Genomic DNA, 22,014 nt, shown 5'->3' with positions numbered 1-22,014 from the left:
GTGAGTATATGAATAAGAGTGTTATTTACTCACAGATGCACTTCATACAGAAATATATACACACTTTAGAGTATAGATATTTACATACGTATTTTTACGTATATACTATAGTATACGCTTAGTCTCTTCTCCCAAGTAACAAGTGATAGGACAAGAGGCAACAGCCTCAAGCTGTGCCAGGGGAAGTTTAAACTGGATATTAGGAAACATTTCTTCACCTAAAGGGTGCTCAGGCATCGGAACAGGCTGGCCAGGGCAGTGGTGGAGTCACTGCCCCTGGAAGTGTTCACAAACCGTGTAGATGAGGCCCTCAGTGACATGGTTTAGTGTTGGGCTTGGCAGTGCTGGGGTAATGGTTGGACTTGATGATCTTAACGGTCATTTCCAACCTAGTTGATTCGGTCATTCTATGATTCTACATGTGTATATACGCACAGATATCAAAAAGCAGCAAGAGTGAGCCGCTCCACTAAAGTCAGGCAGCAAGGGTGAAAACAGCCCAGGCAAGTCCATCCCCTAATGCACCAGGATGCATATTTGCCCACCATAGCTCAGTCAATACCAACCTGCAAGGCTGAGCATACAGTGCAGCAGTGGCAAAGGTCCTCCAATGGCTCTTGACCACTGCCAGAACTGGGACAGGGATGTCATCTGGATGACAGGTGACATTGCTCCTAATCTTCTTGCATCTCTTTAGGGGTCGTTCAGGAAGGACAATGCACCTAACACAAGCCTTGGACATTCACTAGAAACCATAATCCTCTCACCTGACTTTCTTTCCCCTCCACCTCTCTCTCATTCACTTCCTGACAACTCAACTTCTTTAGCATCCTCCCCCTGCAGCACAAGGACACATCCTCTGACACCTATTTGCACTTTAAGAAGTTCTCTACCAATTATTTACTGTAACATTATACTGATTGTGTAGCTACTGAAGAGTTAGTCAAAGTACACATACTTTATAGTTCTGTTTTCTATAGAGCAGAAAACCAAATCTGTACACAGTTCTGTGTGATACTCATCTTAGGAATTCGTGTGATTAGGTTCTGTTCTTAGGGTTTTTTAATTATTTCTGTCAGCTACAGGAGTGAAAGTTATTTAATTGAACTCCTAGCCTCCCTTCAAACCTTGTTTAAGTGATGGGTAGCAAATGGTACATATCTAATACACTGAAACAGCAGTTACCTTGGTGACAGAGTGGTACATTTTTGTTTTCATCACCTTAATAAACATTTTAAATTGTTTTCATACCTTTATCTAACTGGTTTATTTCAGTACAAAACAAAATTTAGGATTTAAAACATTAGTTCTATTTAACACAAAACAGAATATGGTCCTCTTTCTTCGAAAAAAAATAATTACAGGGATATAATAGAAAAGGAACTGTTTGAATTGATTAAAGTTCATGTGAAGGATGATGCTAAAGTGCCATTTAATAACAGAATGATTAAGAAAACCAGTCTCATAAACTATAATGTTTGTGAGCTCTTCTTGCAGATAGCTTTTCTTTTTAGTGCTCTGTTGCTACTACAAATCACAGTAAATATGTGGTCAACTCCCAGACCAACTGGTCTGGAGCTGACAATGGACCCTGTTATCAGCACCCTGCTCTGCCCACTCTGCTTGGGTGCTGTGCATTAAAAACAGCACCATGTTGGTGAGGACACTGTCCCTGCTTATGGTAGGGTCAGCCTCTGCTCTTGGTTCACTTCCTGTTGTGGAGTAGCCTTGACCTTGCTATTCCCTGACAAAGCCACAGGAAAGAGCAGCAGAAAGAGATTGTTATGCAGAGTCACAGGAAGAAATGGTCACATACCACATCAACCTCCCACAATGCCCATCTTTATGGAAGAGATCTGATTTAGTGCAACCTGTGCTGAATAGACAGAAAGGTGAGATCAGAGGTGGGCAGGGATGGGGATCCAATGCGTTCGATTGTTTGTGGTGATCAAACACCACAAACAATCAAATTTTATGTTGTTTGGCAACAAATCCCTCAGAATTCTCTGGTTCCAGACTGTTCTGCCTGTGATGCCAGACTCGTAGTCAGATTGTTTGGGTGTTGTCCAGGGAGATGGGTGGTGTATCCCCTATCTGGTTCTCTTGAACTCTGTGCCTGAGTATGACTTGCATTGGCTTAGTTGTAGCTGAGAGACAGTTGGTAAAGGCCTAAGATTCAGCAGCGCTGTGTAAAAGGACAAGCCAAACCTGTGCTGCCAGGAGTAAAGGAGAGAAGGAGCCAATGGGGAAACATGTTTATCATGGTTACTGAAAATTAAAATCTGATTTTTCTCAGCATCTCATATTCAGGAAGCTGTTTCACCACTTCTGATAGTGTTAACAACGAGAAATGTGTTTGTGGTGGGCATCTTAATGATTTCTAGTTCTTCATTAATGGCAAACGCGCAGGCCTGAAATGTCTTTAGGAAAAGTAAGGCTGAAAGAGAAAAGAGATCCAGATAACACACCTTAGTCAAGCTAGCACCGCTTTTAGCATGAGACAGACCTTAGCCATGTTCTCATGACTTACTAGTTACAGTCCATTACCCAATCCTGTTACTTATTTCATTTCAACAATATACAAGTTGCCAAGCACATTATGCAGCAGCTTTACTTCCAGCCGCACATGCTTGTCTCTTTGAAAATGGTGGTACATTATAGGGGGTACAGAGATCTGCACAAGCCATAATAAAACTGATATACTGTTTTAATGAGCTGCTACATTGACCAAAGATAAGCCAGCCAGCAGAGGGGGCAGAAGTCCCACTTTCTTCCCATAGGCAATATTCCTGGAGGGTGATGATCCAAAACAAGAAAACCAGAGCAAAGTGTTGAGAAGAGACACTGAAACACAAGCCAGCCTTTGTCAAATGGAAAAGAAGTTGTTGATAAGGAGTTTAAAGCACAAGTGTATTGCCAGAATGCAACACTAGAAGAGACCAGGCTTAGGAATATGCAAACCTTTAGCCTTTCCTTAACACAGTAGCACTGCTTTCCATGTAAAGAAAACGCAAATGTAAAAGTAAGGCAATCAGGGTTATAAGATGTTCCTTTTCTTCATGTATCTAGTATGAGAGGAGTACATTAGTACTCAGAAGCCATCATAGGCGCTGACTACCCCACTCAGTTGGATGCTGTGCCTCATCAGGCAGTTACTTTATCCAGACAACTTTTACTTCTAGTTAGCAATCCCAGTTATGGGTAAATAGAGAAAGACACAAAGAGGTGTACAGACTTGTTCATATATCAGACAGTGTCAAAAGCATAGAGAACTTGGATCTCTCGAAGCTCAGACCACCCTCCAGTCAGTAGTCACTGGAACAAAGGAACTTTGCTGGTCCCTGAAATAACCACATCAAACAACTCAAGCATAAATTTACCAAGAACTTATTGAAATTAGACAGCCTGCTGGTTCTCATCTGTTTTATGAGACTGATGTTCTATTCCTACCATTGTCACAGCTCTTACTTCTATGCAAAATGCATGTATAAAGGTATAGAAAGCTTCCTTTGAGTACCGCCCCTCAATTTCTTCCAGATTCTTGCCATTTCAGTTACCTCCTTTCAAAATCCCTTTGTCTTTTTTTACAGACCTCACCAGTAATAAATAAAAAACCACGGGTAATTCACATGCTAAATATTTTCTAAGATACTAAGAATGACAGTGCACTTTACACCTTTTCTCCTTTTCCAATTTCAGTAAAGCAAAGAGCTATTTTTACATACCCTGCAGGTATTATCACTACATGTTCAACCACATCTCCTATTAGGCCTCACTGAAAATAACCAGATTTGTAAACCTCAGAAAAACAAAAAGAGGTTTACAAAAAAGTCAAGAAAAGGTGATGCAAAGTGCCAAGATGTATGAGCATAAGGATCTATAAAGGAAGATAATTGGTGCCATTTGCTTACTAAGGGACCCAGAACTATCCAAAGGCTACTAATACAGCCTGCAAGTTTTGTAACTTCCAGCTAATTGCTGTTTCCCTCCTGTATTTATGTGTTTAGACTCTCTTCTTTTTTTTTTTTTCCCATTTCCAAAACACACATTAAAACCATTCAAAGGACCCTTTAAATTCACTTAATTTATGGCACTATATATTCTGGCCAGTGAGTGTCACTCCTTCCCAGTGAATAACAAAGGAATCATTTTGCTAGCACGGAATAAGGCTGGTCTTTCTATGAAGAAAGTATCATATGTCCTCATGTCCTCGTATAAAATGCAGTTATTTGCAATGTAGTATCACTGCTGATCACTTTCAGTCATAAAAGACCAAGTCTTGCTTTTTGCAAGAGGGGAAGGGTTAGCTTCAGAGCATCTGGATACATCCCAGTTTCAATAATCTTCTTTCCCAAATCCAAATCATAATGCAAAACCCTCCTGCTAATGTCAGGCAGAAAAGTTTCTTCTCTTTGTAGACCACACTATTAACAATTTCAAGCACTGAAGTGCCCACATCTGGTGACCATGTTTGTCACTTCTGTCAACTGCATGACACAACAGAATGATACCTACAAAGCACATGAAAGTTATAGGTATTGGTGAAGATACATTTGAGACCGACATTCAGAGCAAAGTTAAAAAAAACCAACATCTGAACATTACATGCAACCCTTTCTAATAAATAAAAAATAGAACCCACCGTGCACACACAGGAGAGAAAAGCTTTACATAGCAATTTTATGGAAGCTGATAAAAATACTGCTTCTTTAGCTGGATTAAGGCATTTCTAAAACAGGTTGTAACCCACAGCAAGAATGTGGATTATATTTTCTTCCACACACAAAATCTAAATAAGTGACTTCAGGACATCTACCTCTTGAATTGGAGAATATATTACCAGCAGATCACCTAGACTGCTAAAGATCATTTTGCTTCCTAGTGAGTGAAGGCACAAATCCCATCACTTGACCCAGTTCTGCCAATACTGCATGACTTCTAACATGATTATTCATTCAAAATGAGAATATTTTGGGGAGTACGAGACAGACAAATATGTTATAAATCAAGCCTGACCTAAGAAGATTCTTAAGAAATTAAGAGTGGGGCTCAGACTGAAGAAAGCAGCTTGGGGCTGTGCAGATCTCAGTGAGTCCATTATGTTAGGAAAAATGGAAAGGAAGAGATATGCCAGTTTTATTTCTTTGTAACCTGTTTAAGATGGTCTGCTTATATACAAGTGGTGGTGAGGCACTGGAATGGGTTGACCAAGGAACTTGTGAATGCTCCATCCCTGGTGGTGTTCAAAGCCAGGTTGGACAGAGCCTTGGGCAACATGGTTTAGTGCGACGTGGCCCTGTCCATGGCAGAGGGATTGGAACTAGATGATCTTAAGGTCCTTTCTAACCCTAACTATTCTATGATTTTAAGAAAAGAGTTCCCACCATGATGAACTTCCATTCAGAACTATTATATGATGCTTTTTACAGCTTTCTAAGTATGTAATATACACTTGGTTAAAGGACTCAAGCCCTATTTTTCTTCTACATAGAGGGAGGGCAAAGGGCTATGATGGAGGATTATGAAGGAAGCTAATGTGTAAAATGTCCATGGCAAAATAAAATCTCTGACTGAAATGTCTCAAGCTGTCAACTGTGGTTTTGCTCACTTGATAATTTCTTGTGCTTCTGTTGTCTCGTTTTGATGATAAAGAATGTTTTCTAATGATGGTGTGTTTTCTCATCTCAGTCCCTCCCAGAGTTTTTGTAGCTAAAATGGCTGTTCATTACAGAGACAGCAAATTCTGGACACCATTTTAGATGCCAAGCAGGAGACAACACAAACCTGTTTTGCAGGCAATACCTGCAGCTCACTTCTTTATTTTCTGTTATAACCATAAACTGCATGGGAATGAAATTTCAGCAACAATGCCATTTTCACAGCTGTGTTCCACAGTCCTTTGTATATGGAACAAACCACTCTGCATTGACAAAAATTACGTTTTATTGTGCATTACATTTCAGGTATCATTAGGAAATATCATACAAGATTACCTACATTTCATTCTTTACATGAATAATAGGACAAAAAAAACTGTTCAGCAGGCGTATGCAGCATTAGCTGTTACACAGAATACCCAGAATACAGAAAGAAGTATTTTTTTCTAGAGTGTATAATCTCAGCAAAAAGCTCTCTTTCCAGTACTATCAGCTGAAACTCTGAACAAACCAAGACTCTCAATTCTACTGCTCAGGCATGCACTTAACATGTGACAATTTTCTGTTGGCTTCCTCCAGCCTCTGTAACAGCCTTGTACCATCCAGTTTTGAGTCCCAGAAGACAAGTTCCTCTGAGTGCAAGAGGTGCCTTAAACTAAGGCCTTCCCAATACCAAGAGCTCCTTTTTGATCACAACTCCCCAAAATGCTGGAAACCTCCCCCACTAGTGATGCTTTAAAATTCAAACACATCCATTCTTCCTTTTCCCAAGTAATCCCAGAGGACTTAGACCTGAGATGCTCTAATAATCTTGCTGTAGGCAAGCCTGTGGGTAGCTGCAGTGTGACATCTCCAAGAGGACTCCATGCTGAAGTGAGTGGGAATGGAGAGTGCCTAGTTACTACTCCTCACAACCACCATGAAAATAGACCTTCCCATTCTTTACTTCAAGTGTTTAGAAATTGAACTTGAAACAGGTAAGTGATAATTTCTGGTATTGTCAACCAAAGTCAGATAGACTGAAGATGGCAAAAGTAACAGAAGCATTTTAAGGTAGATATAAAAACATATGAAACCTGAAATGGTACTGTTCCAGGCAGCGATATACGGTATATATATGACCCCTTTCACTTAACACAGGTAGCAGTTCATGGGTGGACACAAGCTCAGTGTGAAGAAACTGGGACTGCCCTCCCCTGTTATTGGATGTGTGTAGTGGAGCTGAGCCCCTTATGGTGCCACTCAGGACCCATGGTTTACATGGCAGCCCCAGAGACAGGTTTTAGCCATGGCTGTCAATGCCCCTGCCGTAGCAGTGGAGCTTTTTATACTCTCAGTGCACACCACAGGCTGTTAGAAAGAAGCCATGAGGTTGAGCTGAGAGAGTAAGTGGTGAATGTGTTCACCACAAAACGAAAGTGCTTGAGATGAGTAGCTGCAACAAAGGTCAAGTCCCCCTTGTACCTTAAGTAAATCCACTCCCATAGAAACAAACAATCCTTTTGCACCATTTTCTCTAATACGGTGGAACAGCACTTCCTTCTCCCTCCAATATCTTTAAACCAGTGCATATTGCCTTTGTTTTTTTAAGGTTACTATCTCCATCATTGAGCCATGCACCAGGATGCAGGTTAGTTTTGACAAGTCTGACCTTAAAGATAAATGGATTAACTAATTACCAACTGATCTGCAGAAACCAACAAGCTGCAGCTCTGTTGCCTCTTAGGCAATCAGGAAACCTCCTTGTGGATTGCTCCTAACAGCCTCTGGGATGCTAAACATAGCTCTAGCCAATGACCTTTTTAAACATACTGGAGGAAAAGAACCTTAGGCGAGAGCCAAATTCCTTATAAAGAGCAGAACAGTAGTTGAATATATGGTACCACATACAAAACTTTAGCAAGACTCACCACTAAATACCACTGGTTTGCCTTTAGGTCTTACTTCATGTTTTGATTGGAGAAGCAAGCTGATCAACTAAATGCAATGGCAAAGTCTACCAGTGTTAACTTGTCAACAAGTGACAACCAGATCCTGGGTCTCCCTAAATATTTCTGATTAGATTTCTGGGATACTTATAGGTAGGATAAGTGGATGGGTGTGTTTGATATTGTTGGCTTGGGGTGAAAGTATTTCAAGCTTGTCATGTGGGAATTTCACTTTCGCCACCAGCTGCCAATGTGGCCTTCTCATGTTCCCTGCTATCCATACTTTCTCCTGCAAAGGACAGTTCTCTATGCTGTAAGGGGGCGAAAACAGGTTGTGATTGTTTACTTGCTTTAAGTAGTTATTTACACCAGCAGAGAACAGTCTCACTTGTTGGCGGCTGTTCAGTTCCTAAAGGAAAGGAGCTGATAAGGAGGAGATATAAATAATTAACAACTGGTAGAGTTGGTCCATTCTTTCCTATCCTGAACTGAGAACTGAGGTGCTGCTTTCTGCTATCTCTGAGCCCTCCTGTGACTCCTGAGGATGCCAAGTCATAGTTTGAGCTATTGCTTCAGCAGATACTGTTTTCTTTTTCTACCATATAGATGCTAAAAATAGAGAAGTATTTCCTCTCAAAACACCTGGCTTTCTTTTCCTTCGTTTTTTTTTTTACTTTCGTGAAGACAGAAACTTACCTCAAATCACTTATTTGCAGACTTTTCCTTGCTCTAAAAAGGAAAGTTTTACTTTTTTTCCTTGCTCTAAAAAAAAGTTTTACTTATCAGATAACAGATAATTACCTGAGAATTTCTCATTTCGTTTTGAGTTCTCACTTAAAGCAGTTCACACCAACACAAGACAGAGGTGCCATGCTTTCCAAGAGTGGTCTTGCTAATATACACTAAAATTCAGTATTTCTCAGTTTCTCCTAAATTCCTTAAGCCTCATGCATGCAAAAAGAAAAACAAAACTACTGCTTTTTCACCAATGTTTTTAAGCCATCATCTTTAACTCTCTTTCATGCTGTAATAAATTTAAATCGGCAGTACTGCATTGGACAGCTAATCAACCAGGGTTAAAGGTTACAAATGACTGCTGCTCTGTGCCCTGATCTTCCTAAACATTGCTTCGTTTTGGAAAGTAGCTAGTGTAACTGTAAACATGTTTCTCTTGTTTTTGTAGTCAGGGACAAATTTTGTTTAATAGATTAATTGGCCATGAGTATGCTCTACTGAGGCCTACAAACACTTGGAACTAGTAAGTTAACTACAACACTGAGAGCAAAATTATGTCAAGTACTTTATCAAGGGTGAACTCTTTCAAGGTCATGCTATAGCAATCTCATTTTCCATGGAAGACAAACCTAATGAAAGCTCTTAAAGCAGAAATATTAATCATTGCTCCATTTAAGTTTTGCATCAAATAATGCCATTTCTGTGCATGTATTTATCTACTGCAGATAAGTGCACTTGAAGCGTTGATGTATGAGATGCTTGTGGGAATGTTATCTCTTGAACAACAAAAAAGGGATGGGTGAGGAGGGGACAAATTTATGAACTAGTAAACAGAGATATACTCCTTGGCAACCAAATACAAAATAGTAGCTTTGCAGCCTTTTGGGCTTGCCAAACTCAATTGACTCTGCAAGAATGTGTTTAGAGAAGAAAACATTTTTAGAAAAATGTGAGCTCTGTAGTGAAAGAAAGTCAACAAAAAATATTATAGGAAAGCTATTGAAACCTATGCGCTGTAGTATTTAGATGCCTTGATCATGGGTCACTGATGTTTTCAACACAACCAGACATGCCTTTCCCCTGCTGTGCTCCTTCCTCAAAACTTCTTCACTATAGTGACTTACTTCACTATATGAAAGCCCTTCAGCGAAATAATAGCAAATGGCTTATATGTGTCTCCAGTTTAAATTACATCCAAAACTTATTTTTTTTATTTCTTTGATAATTTTATTATCCTACCTACCGTTTGCTGCAGCAAGAGGTGAAGACAAAATGTTCTGTTCTACTAACACACTAGGTCAGAAGAAATCTGGTTGCTTCAGCTAGAGTCAAATTACAAGAAAAAGAGATTGGATTGACGTTAGTATGCCCAAGTAAATCTCTGTTCAAGTGCTCCCATTAGAGCTTCAAATTTTTTCTTCATAATAGACTACAGAGTTGTCCATCAGAGACCAATAGCTTTAAGACAGCCTGTTGTTAGGGAGAATAAATGAGTTTAGCCAACAGAAAGTTCTTTGAGGGGCTCCAGAGGCATAAGCTGCTTTTTATTTTAAGTGATTATTTTGTGGCAGGAAAATTAAGGAGAGAATTTTCAGGGGTTTTTATGCTATAAAAGTGTAAGATATTCCCAATCCCAAGTGCATGAAGTACTTCACTTTCTTCTAAATAGGACTATACTGTCTTATGTTGAATAGCCATGTGCTTCTAGAAAACATTCCTTCCAGTCTGAACAAAACCTCATTCCTAGTGCTTACATATTTTTGTTATCCAAAGGAGTTTCTGGCTAAGTCTTAAAGGCAAGGTTGTCCATGCGCCTTTGTAGGCAAGTTTTGATGTCCCTCAGTTCTCTCACAGATCTATTTCCAGGCTCCTGAGGCTTGATGTTTCGTCGAAAGGTCTTGTGCTTATACATTTATGATTATACACAAATTAGAGTTGGTTGGAAATTTTGGTAAAGGAACAATTCTTCTGCTGAAAATACCAATATGTTAAAATTAGAAAGTAAAATTAGCAAGTCTGGGAATGTGCTGGTTTCAGCAGAACTGGAGAAGGAGACCAGACAGGTTTTAATGGAATCTTTCCTAGCTTTGGACTCTACTAACAGGCAGCCTGCCTAGAGAGAGTTTGGGCATATCTGACTTTATGTTTTGTCTTAGAATAAAGTATTTTCAGGTAGATATCTGCTTTCGGTTTTTTCTTGAGATCATTCTAGGATGCACCCAGAAATGCCTGATAGCCCCACCAGATGTAAAATGAGGTTGTTCAGCTGGCTCCTATCAGAAGTAACTACCTAATATTTCTACACCACCTATAAAATCTAAAAGGTAATTTACAAATACACACTACTATTCTGTATTTTGACCTGGAGATGTATAAATTGCCACAAACCAGTTTGAATCAATAGATAATACCAATGCTGTTCAAATCACAGCACGAGCCACACATCATACAAAAAGATCTCCCACTTCAAAGCAACTTTCTGAATCAACTGCCGAAAGATATGTTATTTTTAAAACATCCACAGCTCCTATTAGTAATAAGCACTTCACATTTTCAAAGCATTGGACAACCTAACATATTTACTGCTCTTTACAGAGCAGTAAGATTTGGATTTTTCCTTTTCTCTGTGTTTAGCCAGCAGTAGTCCAGAACTGACAAATCACATTCACGAATCCATTACAATCACCAGAAGCACTGATCTTACAGAAACCTTTTTTTCAGTGCCCTGCCATTCCTAGGATTTAAGCTCCCCGATTCAATTGAGTGTCTGTATCTTCCACTAACGTCTGTGCTGCTATGTTTGTCTTTTTTTCTCTTACTTCCATGTCTCGAGCGTCTGGACGTCCTCTCCTTCCCTGGGCACAGGAATCAAGCTTCCATTTTGCTTCTGTATCACTAAGACTTTCTGGAAGAGACCTAATCAGTTCTTTAAAAATCAAGAGAAAAAGTTCAGCACTGACTTCATGATCAGCGTCCATGATTCTGACACATTTATCGCTGACCTTGACTGTGAGACCAAAAATCATGGGTTTCAGCATATGATCTATGACACATGTCCACAGGGAAAGGAAATTATCACCGCCATCTACAAAGTAACACCAACCTCTTTGTAGTACTCACATTAGTTGGTGTTTCTTAGGTTCAGTATAAGAAAAAAGGGAAAGAATAAATGCATATAATGATGCTGTGCAAATACATTCAGTAATAAGTTAATGCTAGCTTGATTATCATGAAGATACCACAAACACTCTTCTTCTTGATTTTTATACCACATGAAGTCCACAAGTTAATGAGCAATTGTAATGTTAACATCAAGGAATATCTTTTTATTTTGCTGGTTTATGGAAGAACAAAGGGGTTTTCCACAAAAGCATGACCAAATTCCATCACTAGGACCATATCAATGCCACACTACAGTATTTATTTTCATTATAGAAACAAATGGTTTCACTATAGTAACAGCATTAGCCTGTGGAGACATTAATGCATATTCATTCCACAGTCTACTACAAAATTGAGCTTCTAGAATAAGATGGATTGAATTTCTTAAATAAATGATGGAAAAAGTCATCAATAACTTGAAAAAATGCAAATAAAACTTACGTAGCCTGTGGCTTTGTGCCCTGTGGTTAGGTTATTCTGTGCCTAAAGTGAAGTATGGTCAGATCAAAGTTCTTCCTTAGGAACTTTGGTAACATCTTTCTCTTGAAAAGACTCGCTGGTGCCAATCTAATTGAGCTCAACATGAAATATTTTCATCTTTGGGGTTATTAACTTATTTCTCCTCTATCCAAATGCTTATTTTAACAAAACATGAAGTAACTTAGTATCTCTGACATCTCATCCTCTGACAATATTAGCTGAAACTTGCCAACTGGCTCAAAAGTTTTTGGTAAGGCACTTTCAGACAGACGAGCTCAGACAGTGTGTTTGAATAAACCTCACTTCCTTAGGAAAAGAGGCTAAAAATTAGTAACTGTCCCCATGTATTTTTAGAACAGCTGAATCTTGGAACTTTCAGAATCCTAAAGACAATTGTATTTAATATTACTTCATCTCCATTAGCAACTTAAGCCATTTCACCATATCATCCAGTTGAACACGCATCCCTAGTTCTTGAGTTTCTTCTCTTTAATACTGCTCATGTTTTGATACCTGAAGCTCATCATCATAGACATCAGGTTAGTTCCTCTCTGTAGCTAGTATACAGATGAAAAGTGGCTACCGTAGTTCTAAATTGGAAAATTCATAGATCAATTTCTGTATAAAATGTCCAAATAAGTAACTGTTATGCTGGGAAGAAACACCCTGAGCTGCCTAATAATAATAATAATAATAATAATAAAAGCCCTAATTTACCCTTATGAAAGCACACTATGTCCAGACCTAAGCTGTGAGATCAAGGTCAAAACCAGAATCTCAAAATCAGTCTTATGCTTATAATTACTCTGAACTTTAGTTGTTGCTCATGTTGGTCGTACTACAATCACATCATTTGAAAAGGCAAAATATCTGCTTGCATTCTAGAGATAATTGTGGAAAGGACAAAAAATGGGAATTTGACAGTCCCTTTGAGATAAACAGTTATAAATAATGGGCTATAGCTCCATTTACAGATAAAAACAGAAGCAGGAGAACACTATGCTAACTTTCTTGCTATATATATATTGAGCTTCAACAGCTGAGAGCTGCTACACCCAAACCAACCAAAAGATACGCAGGCAAATGCCCCACAGTCATTAAAAGGAACCACTAGACCCTTATATTTTTGCCTTTTAATGTTCTTTACATCATCAGCTGCTGTATACCAAACAAAAATGGAGTATCAGCCAGAATAGTGGCTCTTCTTCAATTGCATTAACACAACTACAGTATTTCTTACATGAGGGTGGGAGAAGCAAAAAAAAATGAGAAAGCAAAGTTTGAAGAAAAACAATAGTCAGAGAAAAATTGTATTTTTAATTTGTTTCAACGCTCTGGTGGGGCTTTTTGTATTACTCGTGGTGACAAAAACTTCGGTACACAGAATCTTTTCTAAAGGAAAAAACTCTTAGCTGGCCAGCCCCCATTTTACAAACATGTTCTTGATCATCTGTACTTTCCTCCCAAAGTTTTAAGTTAGTGACATTATTGATATTTTTCATCTTTTTGTAAGGATCACTCACTTTTAAATTACTCCACAGAAATTCCTTGGATGAGTTCTTTTCAACAAGCTGCCAGGAACATGTACGTGTGTGTACACTTGTACCTCTCTATGAGGAAGCTGTGGGAGGCAGTCTGAAGGATGAGAGAGGTAACAAAGTAAACTTAGGGCAGGTTTTCATACGAAACTGAGCTAACACTGCAGTTCGCTGATGGCAAAAAGGAGAGATCTCCCTCATCCCATCCCAGTCCTGGCCAACTGGTTAGTACTGGTTCCAGCACCATCAGACCATTTGCTGACATGCTGTAACTCCTTAAGGTATCAAAAAGCTATTCACTTTCTTGCTGTGCTAGATTTCTGCCATTACTTGTTGACTTAGGTTAAGTGGGCTACAGTGACTCCCAGAAGCAGCACATGTTATGCAGGAGAAATATGGGGCCAGGACAGAAGGGAAGGTGAGAAAAGTAACCTCACCCTTTTTGTATCAGTAAACTATCATGCCATCTCTTGTGAAACCATACTCTCTCCTCATATTTCCCATGCAGTCAACAAAGAGACAGACAGCATCCCCTAGGAATGGTTCAGAGCAATAGCCATTATTCTCTCTGAGTCACCGTTTGGAGGAGTTGTTTCCCCATAAATCATAAATGAGCGTGGAGAGCAGACTTTGTTGCTAGGCAAACTCTGCATTTGTGAAATGTTTTGCAGTCAAACCAGGTGGTCTGCAGTACTTGCCAGATGATTTGCAGTGTTACTTTGCAATTATTCTGTACAATTTTGTATTAAATTTAACAGGTGACTATGATCCACTAGAAGCACTAAGAGAACAATAGCGGACAGTACTTCAAGATGCTGAATGTGTACTACTAACATAACAGAAGATCATTCACTTTTTCCTGCAGTGCTAGGTTTCTGCTGACATAGTAAGTTGAACTGGTTATCCAAGGATATCCGAGGACAACTAAAGTTGGCAGGAGCAAGCTGAATGGCTAAGGTGGATGAGAGAACTAGAGGTGGTTTGTTAGCACTGGGTTGTCAGATCAGCTCACCCCATCTCACGGGAAGTTACGGAATATAAAGACTGGTCTCACTTTTAAATGAGAGCAAGGTCTAACACTCATTTAACAAGTGGCCAAACCAGCACAAAGTAACCTGGAACAGCTGCAAGTTCTCACTTAAACTTTCACAGTGTTACACGACAAGTGGCAGGCCTGAGAACACAACCTAAGATTCCCTCTCATGGGCCTCCCTCTTGCCTTAGACTTGCCTCCCTTTTCAACCAGCCTGTGGTTTCTCTACTGACTGCCAGCAAGCCTTCCAGCTGTGCTAACTCCAGCAGTGATGCTGACATCCGTTTGCTAAGAACTGGACTGAGACCAACAGCTCCTTTTGTATCTCCCCACAGTCATTACTTCTTCTTCACTATTGTGTTGGACAAGATTCAAACCAGTTGCCTACGGGTGAAAGGTTCCTTCTCCTGTCATGAATTCCACGCTCCCTCTTTCCCCTAGCTTCCAGATGTCATCGCCTACCCTTTCTTCCTCCCAGTAGCTCTCTAAGCTTCTTGACCATTTTCAGCTGTCCCACAGATCCAACTCTGTGCCCGTATCTAGCCTTCTATTCTCCAAAAGTTGCTAGTCCTTTTTCCCTTTGTCCTTCCTGCTTAAGTCTGTTTCTCTCTGTTCTTGAGCTAGCCTGCTTTTTTACTGCTTTTCCTCCAGTTTCAGCATCACTGGCACAAGTCTCAGTTTTTATGACAATACAATCTATCCTTCTGTCTACAGGTCCCAGGTTCTCCTCTGTCCCTGTTTCACCACACTCAGTGTAGCCATTTGTTCTGCTTCCTCACTTCTTAGTCCAAGTGCTGTCCACCCAGGTTCCTTCTAAGCTTCTGGCTTTTAACTCAAAAAACTTAGCTACCCAGCCAACAGCAGCTGAAAAGACCAAAATTAAGTCACTGGATGTTCCAGAGAAATGGAAAAGATAGAACAAGGCAGTTGGACTGCTGCGAGTGAAAACAACAGTGTGTATCCGAGGGGAAAAGGTACTATGGATCCACCTTGCTTGCTGAGATATAAGGCCAGTTAGCCTTGGTGCAAACCTGTGCAAACTCAGTTGCTTTGTTACTGGAACCTGGGCCAGTGCAGCTGTGCAGCACAGGGCTGCACTGTGATGTAGACATAGCCTTAAACTGACACAAGGTGGCCTACATCACTCACAGAACAAAATAACATGACAGCAAGCGGTTACCTTTTCTCCCTGAACACATTAAACCATACTGGTTTATTACCAGTGACCACTTCAGTGTGTGAGTGCATGTGGGTGAACATATAGCGATCCTCTTCTTTCAAAGGCTTAAGTCACACCTTCCTACTTCTGGTTCTTTGCCTCTACAAAGGTGCAGAAAAACTGGGCCACCTTCACCCTTTGCCAATGGCCAAGGTGGCCTGCACCACAATTGCATTCTAGCATTTTGAGCACCTACAATGGATTCTGGGTTTAGTTTATGATCATTTCTACCTGGTTTTTAAATAGGGGTCAATAATCTTATTACCAGGAAAATTGTCTGACTTCACCCCTCACCACCCGGTTCAAATGTATGTGAACACAATATTTTAGCCAAATTAACACAATATTCTAAACTATAATTGAGCCATTCCAGTTGTAATTAGATGTATATATATGTTTCAGAAACATTACATAAATAAGGCTCCACTTACAATTAAATGATTTAAATGTGGGGATTTGACAAGTAACTTCATTACCATCCATAACTCATCACCAAGATAGACTGTATTTTTTGTTCAAAAGATAAAATATGAGGCTCATACCCTAATATCTTCACATTTGGATATGATTTAAGCAAGTGCATAGCTGAGTTTAGACATCAAATTCAAGCCAGGCAAACACTTCTTTTTCTGGACTGAGGACCATATGGCAAAAAGCTGGACTCTAACATATACTGGTATCCAATACCTTAAACATTTGCATAGCCAAAAGAATTGGTTGGTTAGGATCAATGTATTACTATTGCATGTCATAGCTGTTTCTCAAGCCCACACCTCCTTCTAACTTGTCAGTGAGATCCTCTACTCTGTTCTTGGGGATTTCAGGAGTTAAGTTTTTCACAGTACCTACAGTGTAGCTGAAAATCACCTAATTGAGGAGGTTTCCAGGACTGGGAGGGGGAATTCTCAAGCAAATCCACTCACGCCTTCAAACGTTTTGTTTTTGAAAACGTAATTTTAGCCTAGAATAACTCCACTAAAATAACACAAATTCCAGATTTAATTAGGTAAAAATAATTCCCTTTTCTAACACATATTATAAAGTTCCTTAAGAAGCATCAGTTTACTCCCTTAAAAGGAACTTGAAGTATCAGACACACTACAAATGTTATAGGAGATGAGATTATATTGGTCATTTCAGGATACAAAAGGAAGGTCACCTCCTGGAGCACTTCTTGTTCCCTCGCCTTGCCTGTTTCTGGAAAGTCAGGGGGTTTGTAGCAGAACTGGCTCCAGATCAGAAGAGACTCCAGTCCCTCTTGGATAGAAAAGTCCCACAAGTTTATACATAAATTATGAGGTCTTTGTGACACATGAAAGACAAAAGGACAATGAAGGGGCACTGAACATCCAGCTCCTCCAGGCTATACAAACATCATCTGCATACTTGGAAGATTGGATTTGTTATGAAAATAGCCATCATACCAACTCTACATAAATTACCCCAAACCCACAGATACAACATGGGAAACCTTTTTAAAAATAAATTACAGCTTGTTCTCATTATAGAATTAATTGTATTTTAGATTAGCACTTTATTGCTTTAACAATGTTTAACTGTAGTGATATTGAATGTTGTAAAGGATGTTCTTTCCAAAACAGAAACTTGCTATATAAATAAACATGCCATGTAGTTATTGGGATAATTAGTAGGGCAAATATACTTAAGACAAAATACTGGCCAAAAATGATGTCTAAAAAGTTTCAAGTAATCTCAAAGAAAAAGCATTTAAAGGAGGTCAGTTTACATATTCTTTCATTTAAGTTAGGAATCCTTGAACAGTTTAAAAAAACCCAGAGTTGTCTGTTAACAATACCTATTTTCTCCAATTTTCTTGTATGGGCTGTGTGTGCGTAGATTTTTTAATTTAATTTTATCTTATTTTAATGCTTATTGCAGAATGTAAGTCCATACTAAAGGTCAACCTTAGTCTGAGATGAAAGCAACAGAGAGGATGAAACAAATGCATTTTAGCAAGATTACTAAATCCTAACCTCAAATAGGCTTAAATCATGACTATTCACATATTTATATCTACACAAATTACACCCGTTTAAGCCTTAGGAATTGTATACTATAAACATACCTGAAAGAGGCCCTATCCTTTTACTTGGCAAAATTTCATGCATCAAAAAATCCTTTTAAAAAATCCATATATGATTTTGAGTGGTGAAAGGCAGTAAGTATTAATAAAACCATCTATTCCATGCCAAATAGAGGCATTATGATTCATTCTTATAATTACCATATATTTCTCTGGGCAGCTCCTGACTACAGTAAGTGATAATGGTTTTTCTAAAATGCAGTCAGGCCATAGAAAAGTTCATCTAAGACAAACAGAGTAGTTTCAACACTCTGCATTTCTTTAGGACATACGCTAATTTTATAATAAAAGCAAGGACTTTTGGCTCAGTTTGCATTCACTATAGCCAGTAAAACGTCCTCTTGCCTCAGTGAGAGCACAATTGGACCCTTTCTATAGCTAAGATGATAAATTATCATTCTGCTAAGCAGCATTCAAAACAGTAACTGTGGTCTCGCAAAGCTTGACAGATACTATAAGCAGCTCAAAGAAAACAGTAACAGCTGTATTAATATATTAACCACTGGTTTGCAAGGGTAAATGGAAGCCTTAATTTCATCATTGCGTGTACTACATACATGGTATAGTGGAGAACTTTTTGCTAAATTTGTACTCATTATGCGTTCGTGGCTGTAAATTAATTCAAATTAGTATGTTATGATTATCCAACAGATCACTTGTTCTGGCACTTCAGCATTAGCAAAACTGACTTACAAAAACGTGATGTATTTCATCACAGCTGAACCTTCTACATCTCACGCTAAAAATTGCAGTGTCTGAAGCTAGAACAATGTAAAGCAGCTAAGGCAGCAATAAAAACTGCCGTGCACATATAGGACTTCCCCTCAGAAATATCAAATACACAGTCTACACCTGACAAATATCATGTGACAAATAAAAAGCTCTCCTCTGGAAATGTTAATGGATATAGCATCTGATCCTTCAAGAAACTGGCTTTTCCATTGCTTTCAGTGGGATTACTCATGTAACAGGTGTTCAGCCCAGGAGTTCAAGTACTGATGATGGTACTCAAGTATGATTTCTGGCTGATTAAGGGCATAGTTTGATTTTCCTTATACCAAATATGATGTGAAGATGTAGATACTTACACAATAAAATGATAGATAAAACACTTCCATCCACTGGGCCTCTCCAGGAAGTTGTAGACATCTCCCTGCGTACTAGTTTTAGTTAAGTAACGGCTACAGAAACACTTTGTCGTACAGGCCCTGCGGACTTCACCTTCTGCCAAGGCTGCAGCTTTTGTGCTTTCCTCAGGGTTGCAGGGAATCCCAGCTCCATTATTCCCTGGAGTCTCTGGATCCAGCGCCACAGAAGAATACTGCATATTGCTTAAGCTCCCCCTGGCTCCCAGCAATGCTGCAGGTTCCCTATTTCCATTCAGACTGCTCAGTTGGGAAGTGGAGCCTTGAACCTGTTCACAGCGGTTATACATGGGGTGCCCAACGGTTTCTCCGCTATCACAGGACATTCTGTAACAACACACAGGTATTACTAATGCTGATCAATATTTAAAATCACAATGAAGGTACTGTATGTCCTCCCTGCTGAGGGTGTTCTCCAGCAGCTGATGAGTTTCTGCTGTTATCACGGAGCTTCTCTGTGACACAAGTGTGAGCTGTCAGCCTGTCACCTGCTGTCACTCACAGTCTCTGAAATTAAATCAGAGAAACATATTACACAACAGCACATGCTAGATGCCAGAAGTAACAGAAGGCTGGGAAAGGAAAGAGGTTGAGTTCTGGAGGAAGAAAGAAAATTAAGATTCACAGTTACATTTGTTAAGAAGGAAGCTTAAAACTATTTGAATAGTGCAACACAAGTATAGCAGCAAAATTACCTTGGGAGTTGACCTTATGGCATTATTTTAAGCTGAGCAGTTCTTGAAGTGTCCTGAGTAGAAGTGGACCTGTGAAAATTTCCTAGAATTTATAAACTGGCTGTTACCTGAAACACACCTGATAGAAGTTTTGAACTTAACACCTACACTTCAAGAGATCTTATCTAGAGCATCAGCATTACAGAAAGTTTTTAGGACTTGAATAAATTCTTTCAGTCACCTCACAGGATCTGATCTTGCAGCCCATGGTACTCATGAACAATTCTTCTCAAGTGTAGAAATGATGATGCCGTTAACAATAACTGCAACTGAGAGGTTAATATTGTTATAAGGGAAAAGATCAAAGACTCCTGGCCTGATTCTTGATTTTCTTCAAACCATTTAATGTTTGCTGCTAACTTTAGTACTCTCAAGCAAGTACCTACAGAACACAGAATAGAAAATAAGGCTCTTATAGATCAATATGTATTTCATGGGCCAGACTTACATTGCTGCTATACACAAATACTTAGCAGCAATGTTAATCATTTTGTGAGACTGAGAGCAGCGGTCTTCCTGAAGTGTAATTGTTTTCTACTGCCTCATTTCTTTCACACCACCATGAAAAGGTTCCTTATTTAAAATGCTTAGCTAAAATAGAAATATGAAAAAATTGCGAAAATATAAGAATATTAAAAGTACCATGAGATGTACTTTAACTTCAAAGCACTGCTGATGTCAATGTTAAAATTATGTCTCTAATGTCATATCGTAATGTACTGTGTTATCTGCAGTATAAATCCCACGTGCTTAGGAGTTGCAGCTGACTGCTCTTCAGAAGAGGGGGAGAGATTCACACCCACATTTTGAGTTACTTTAGCCTCAGCAGAATCAAGTAATTTAGAGAGAGAACGTCAGTTACAGCGTGCTCATTTCTGAACACTGGTCATGGTAAGGTGAACTGATGCATTTCTACATTAGTCCTATAGCATATAGAGAAATACTTGTTTTCCCTCATCCTTTCTCTGAACAACAAAAAGCTGGAGGGACCGAACATTAAAGTTAAAACACAAAGCCCTTCATCTAGGTCTAACTTTAACAAGAACATAAGAAACACCTATGAGAAGTACACTCCCTCCACACCATTCATTTTACGGTGCTGAGGCTATCTAGACAAGTGCTTGTAGCAAAGGCTGGTTACCCAGCAGCTGCAAACAAAGCCACCCGAAACACATTTGCTAGCCCGCTTGATCAAAACAGGGCATCCCACACAGTCAGACACAAAACACAGAAAACCCTGAACCTACTTTCTCTTGTTGCATGTCCTTCTATTCCTTCTCCTTGTTGCTCCCTCAGCTCCATGCAACAGACTCCCTGGGTAGGTGCGGGGAGAGAAGCTGGTGCCTGACTGCCCCAGCTTATCAAGTCCCACCCTGCGGAAGGCAGGAGCCCTCCCTTCTATCTGCCTTATATGGCTGCCCTTGCAAAGGCAGAGAAAGAACTAGGAACAGTTTTGACAACTTCAGAGAGAAATTGCTTCTGCTTCTTCCTGTTCTCAAACCAGCAATCACAAGCAACAGCTTAATTTTGCTGGATCATCCTCCTTCCCCTCCCAGCTCTTTTCTTATCTGCATACACTTAATTGCAACGGGTTAAAAGTGGCATTTCCTTACTGCACATCTTTAAAGAAACTGAATTAGGTGTTGCTTGTAGCTAGCTGGATGCTCTGCAGCAGGCTTTCATATTGAGGAAGCCTAAAGAGGCAGCTTCAATTGTTTGGTTTTTCCCATCAAAGTTTTGGCAAAACCAAAAGCAGCACTTCATTATGTTACATTAAGTAATGGAGTTCTCTACTGTTGTTGCCTTTCTGAACTACAGCTCTTTTGGGTTTTTTTGTTTTATTAATTTGGGAGGAAAAGAATCCCAAACAGAACCATTCCAGCATCAAACTCCTAATTTTATTGCTGAACTTTCTAATCAGGAAGGAGAAAGTGAATACTGCTATTTCTCTCTTTTTCTCCCTTCCGTAATAGATATCAGACTGTTGTCCAGAACGCCAGCATTCTGAACATGAGTTGCTTTTCCACAGTCATGTGGTCAAGAGTGAAACAGAGGTAACCATTTCATCTTCTGTTCCGGCTCTGGGGGAATGTTGCCATTGTACATGGTCTTCAACTTTTATCAAAATTGCTCATGGGGCTAAGACGTCTCATTCCTTGGAAAGATTATCCCAGAAAGTTACTTTCCTGGTTTCCCAGTTATGATTCTGTATCACTGAAAAAAAAAAAATGTTTTTAGTTCCTTTATTTTTCTGATAAACATAGTTTGATCAGTCTTAA

At 39.4% G+C, this 22,014-nt stretch overlaps 1 protein-coding gene across 1 annotated transcript in view; it reads right to left on the bottom strand.

The window, feature by feature from the left end:
- LOC115605583 (potassium voltage-gated channel subfamily KQT member 1-like) overlaps positions 1-21,051 on the bottom strand; it is a 482,515-nt gene extending 461,464 nt beyond the window's left edge. Inside the window, exons 1-2 of the mRNA XM_030480260.1 lie at positions 20,983-21,051; positions 18,945-19,508 (exon numbers count right to left, since the gene is read on the bottom strand). Of these exons, the coding sequence (XP_030336120.1) occupies positions 18,945-19,327 (383 nt within the window). The 5' untranslated portion in view covers positions 19,328-19,508; positions 20,983-21,051. The remainder of the gene's footprint in view (positions 1-18,944; positions 19,509-20,982) is intronic.
- Between the last annotated feature and the right edge of the window lie 963 nt (positions 21,052-22,014).

The sequence above is a fragment of the Strigops habroptila genome, chromosome 3 (assembly GCF_004027225.2).
Source record: "Strigops habroptila isolate Jane chromosome 3, bStrHab1.2.pri, whole genome shotgun sequence".
NCBI classification, from domain to species: Eukaryota; Metazoa; Chordata; class Aves; order Psittaciformes; family Psittacidae; genus Strigops; species Strigops habroptila.
The sequence above is the reverse complement of the archived record's forward strand: the minus strand, read 5'-3'. Positions and strand labels throughout refer to the sequence as shown.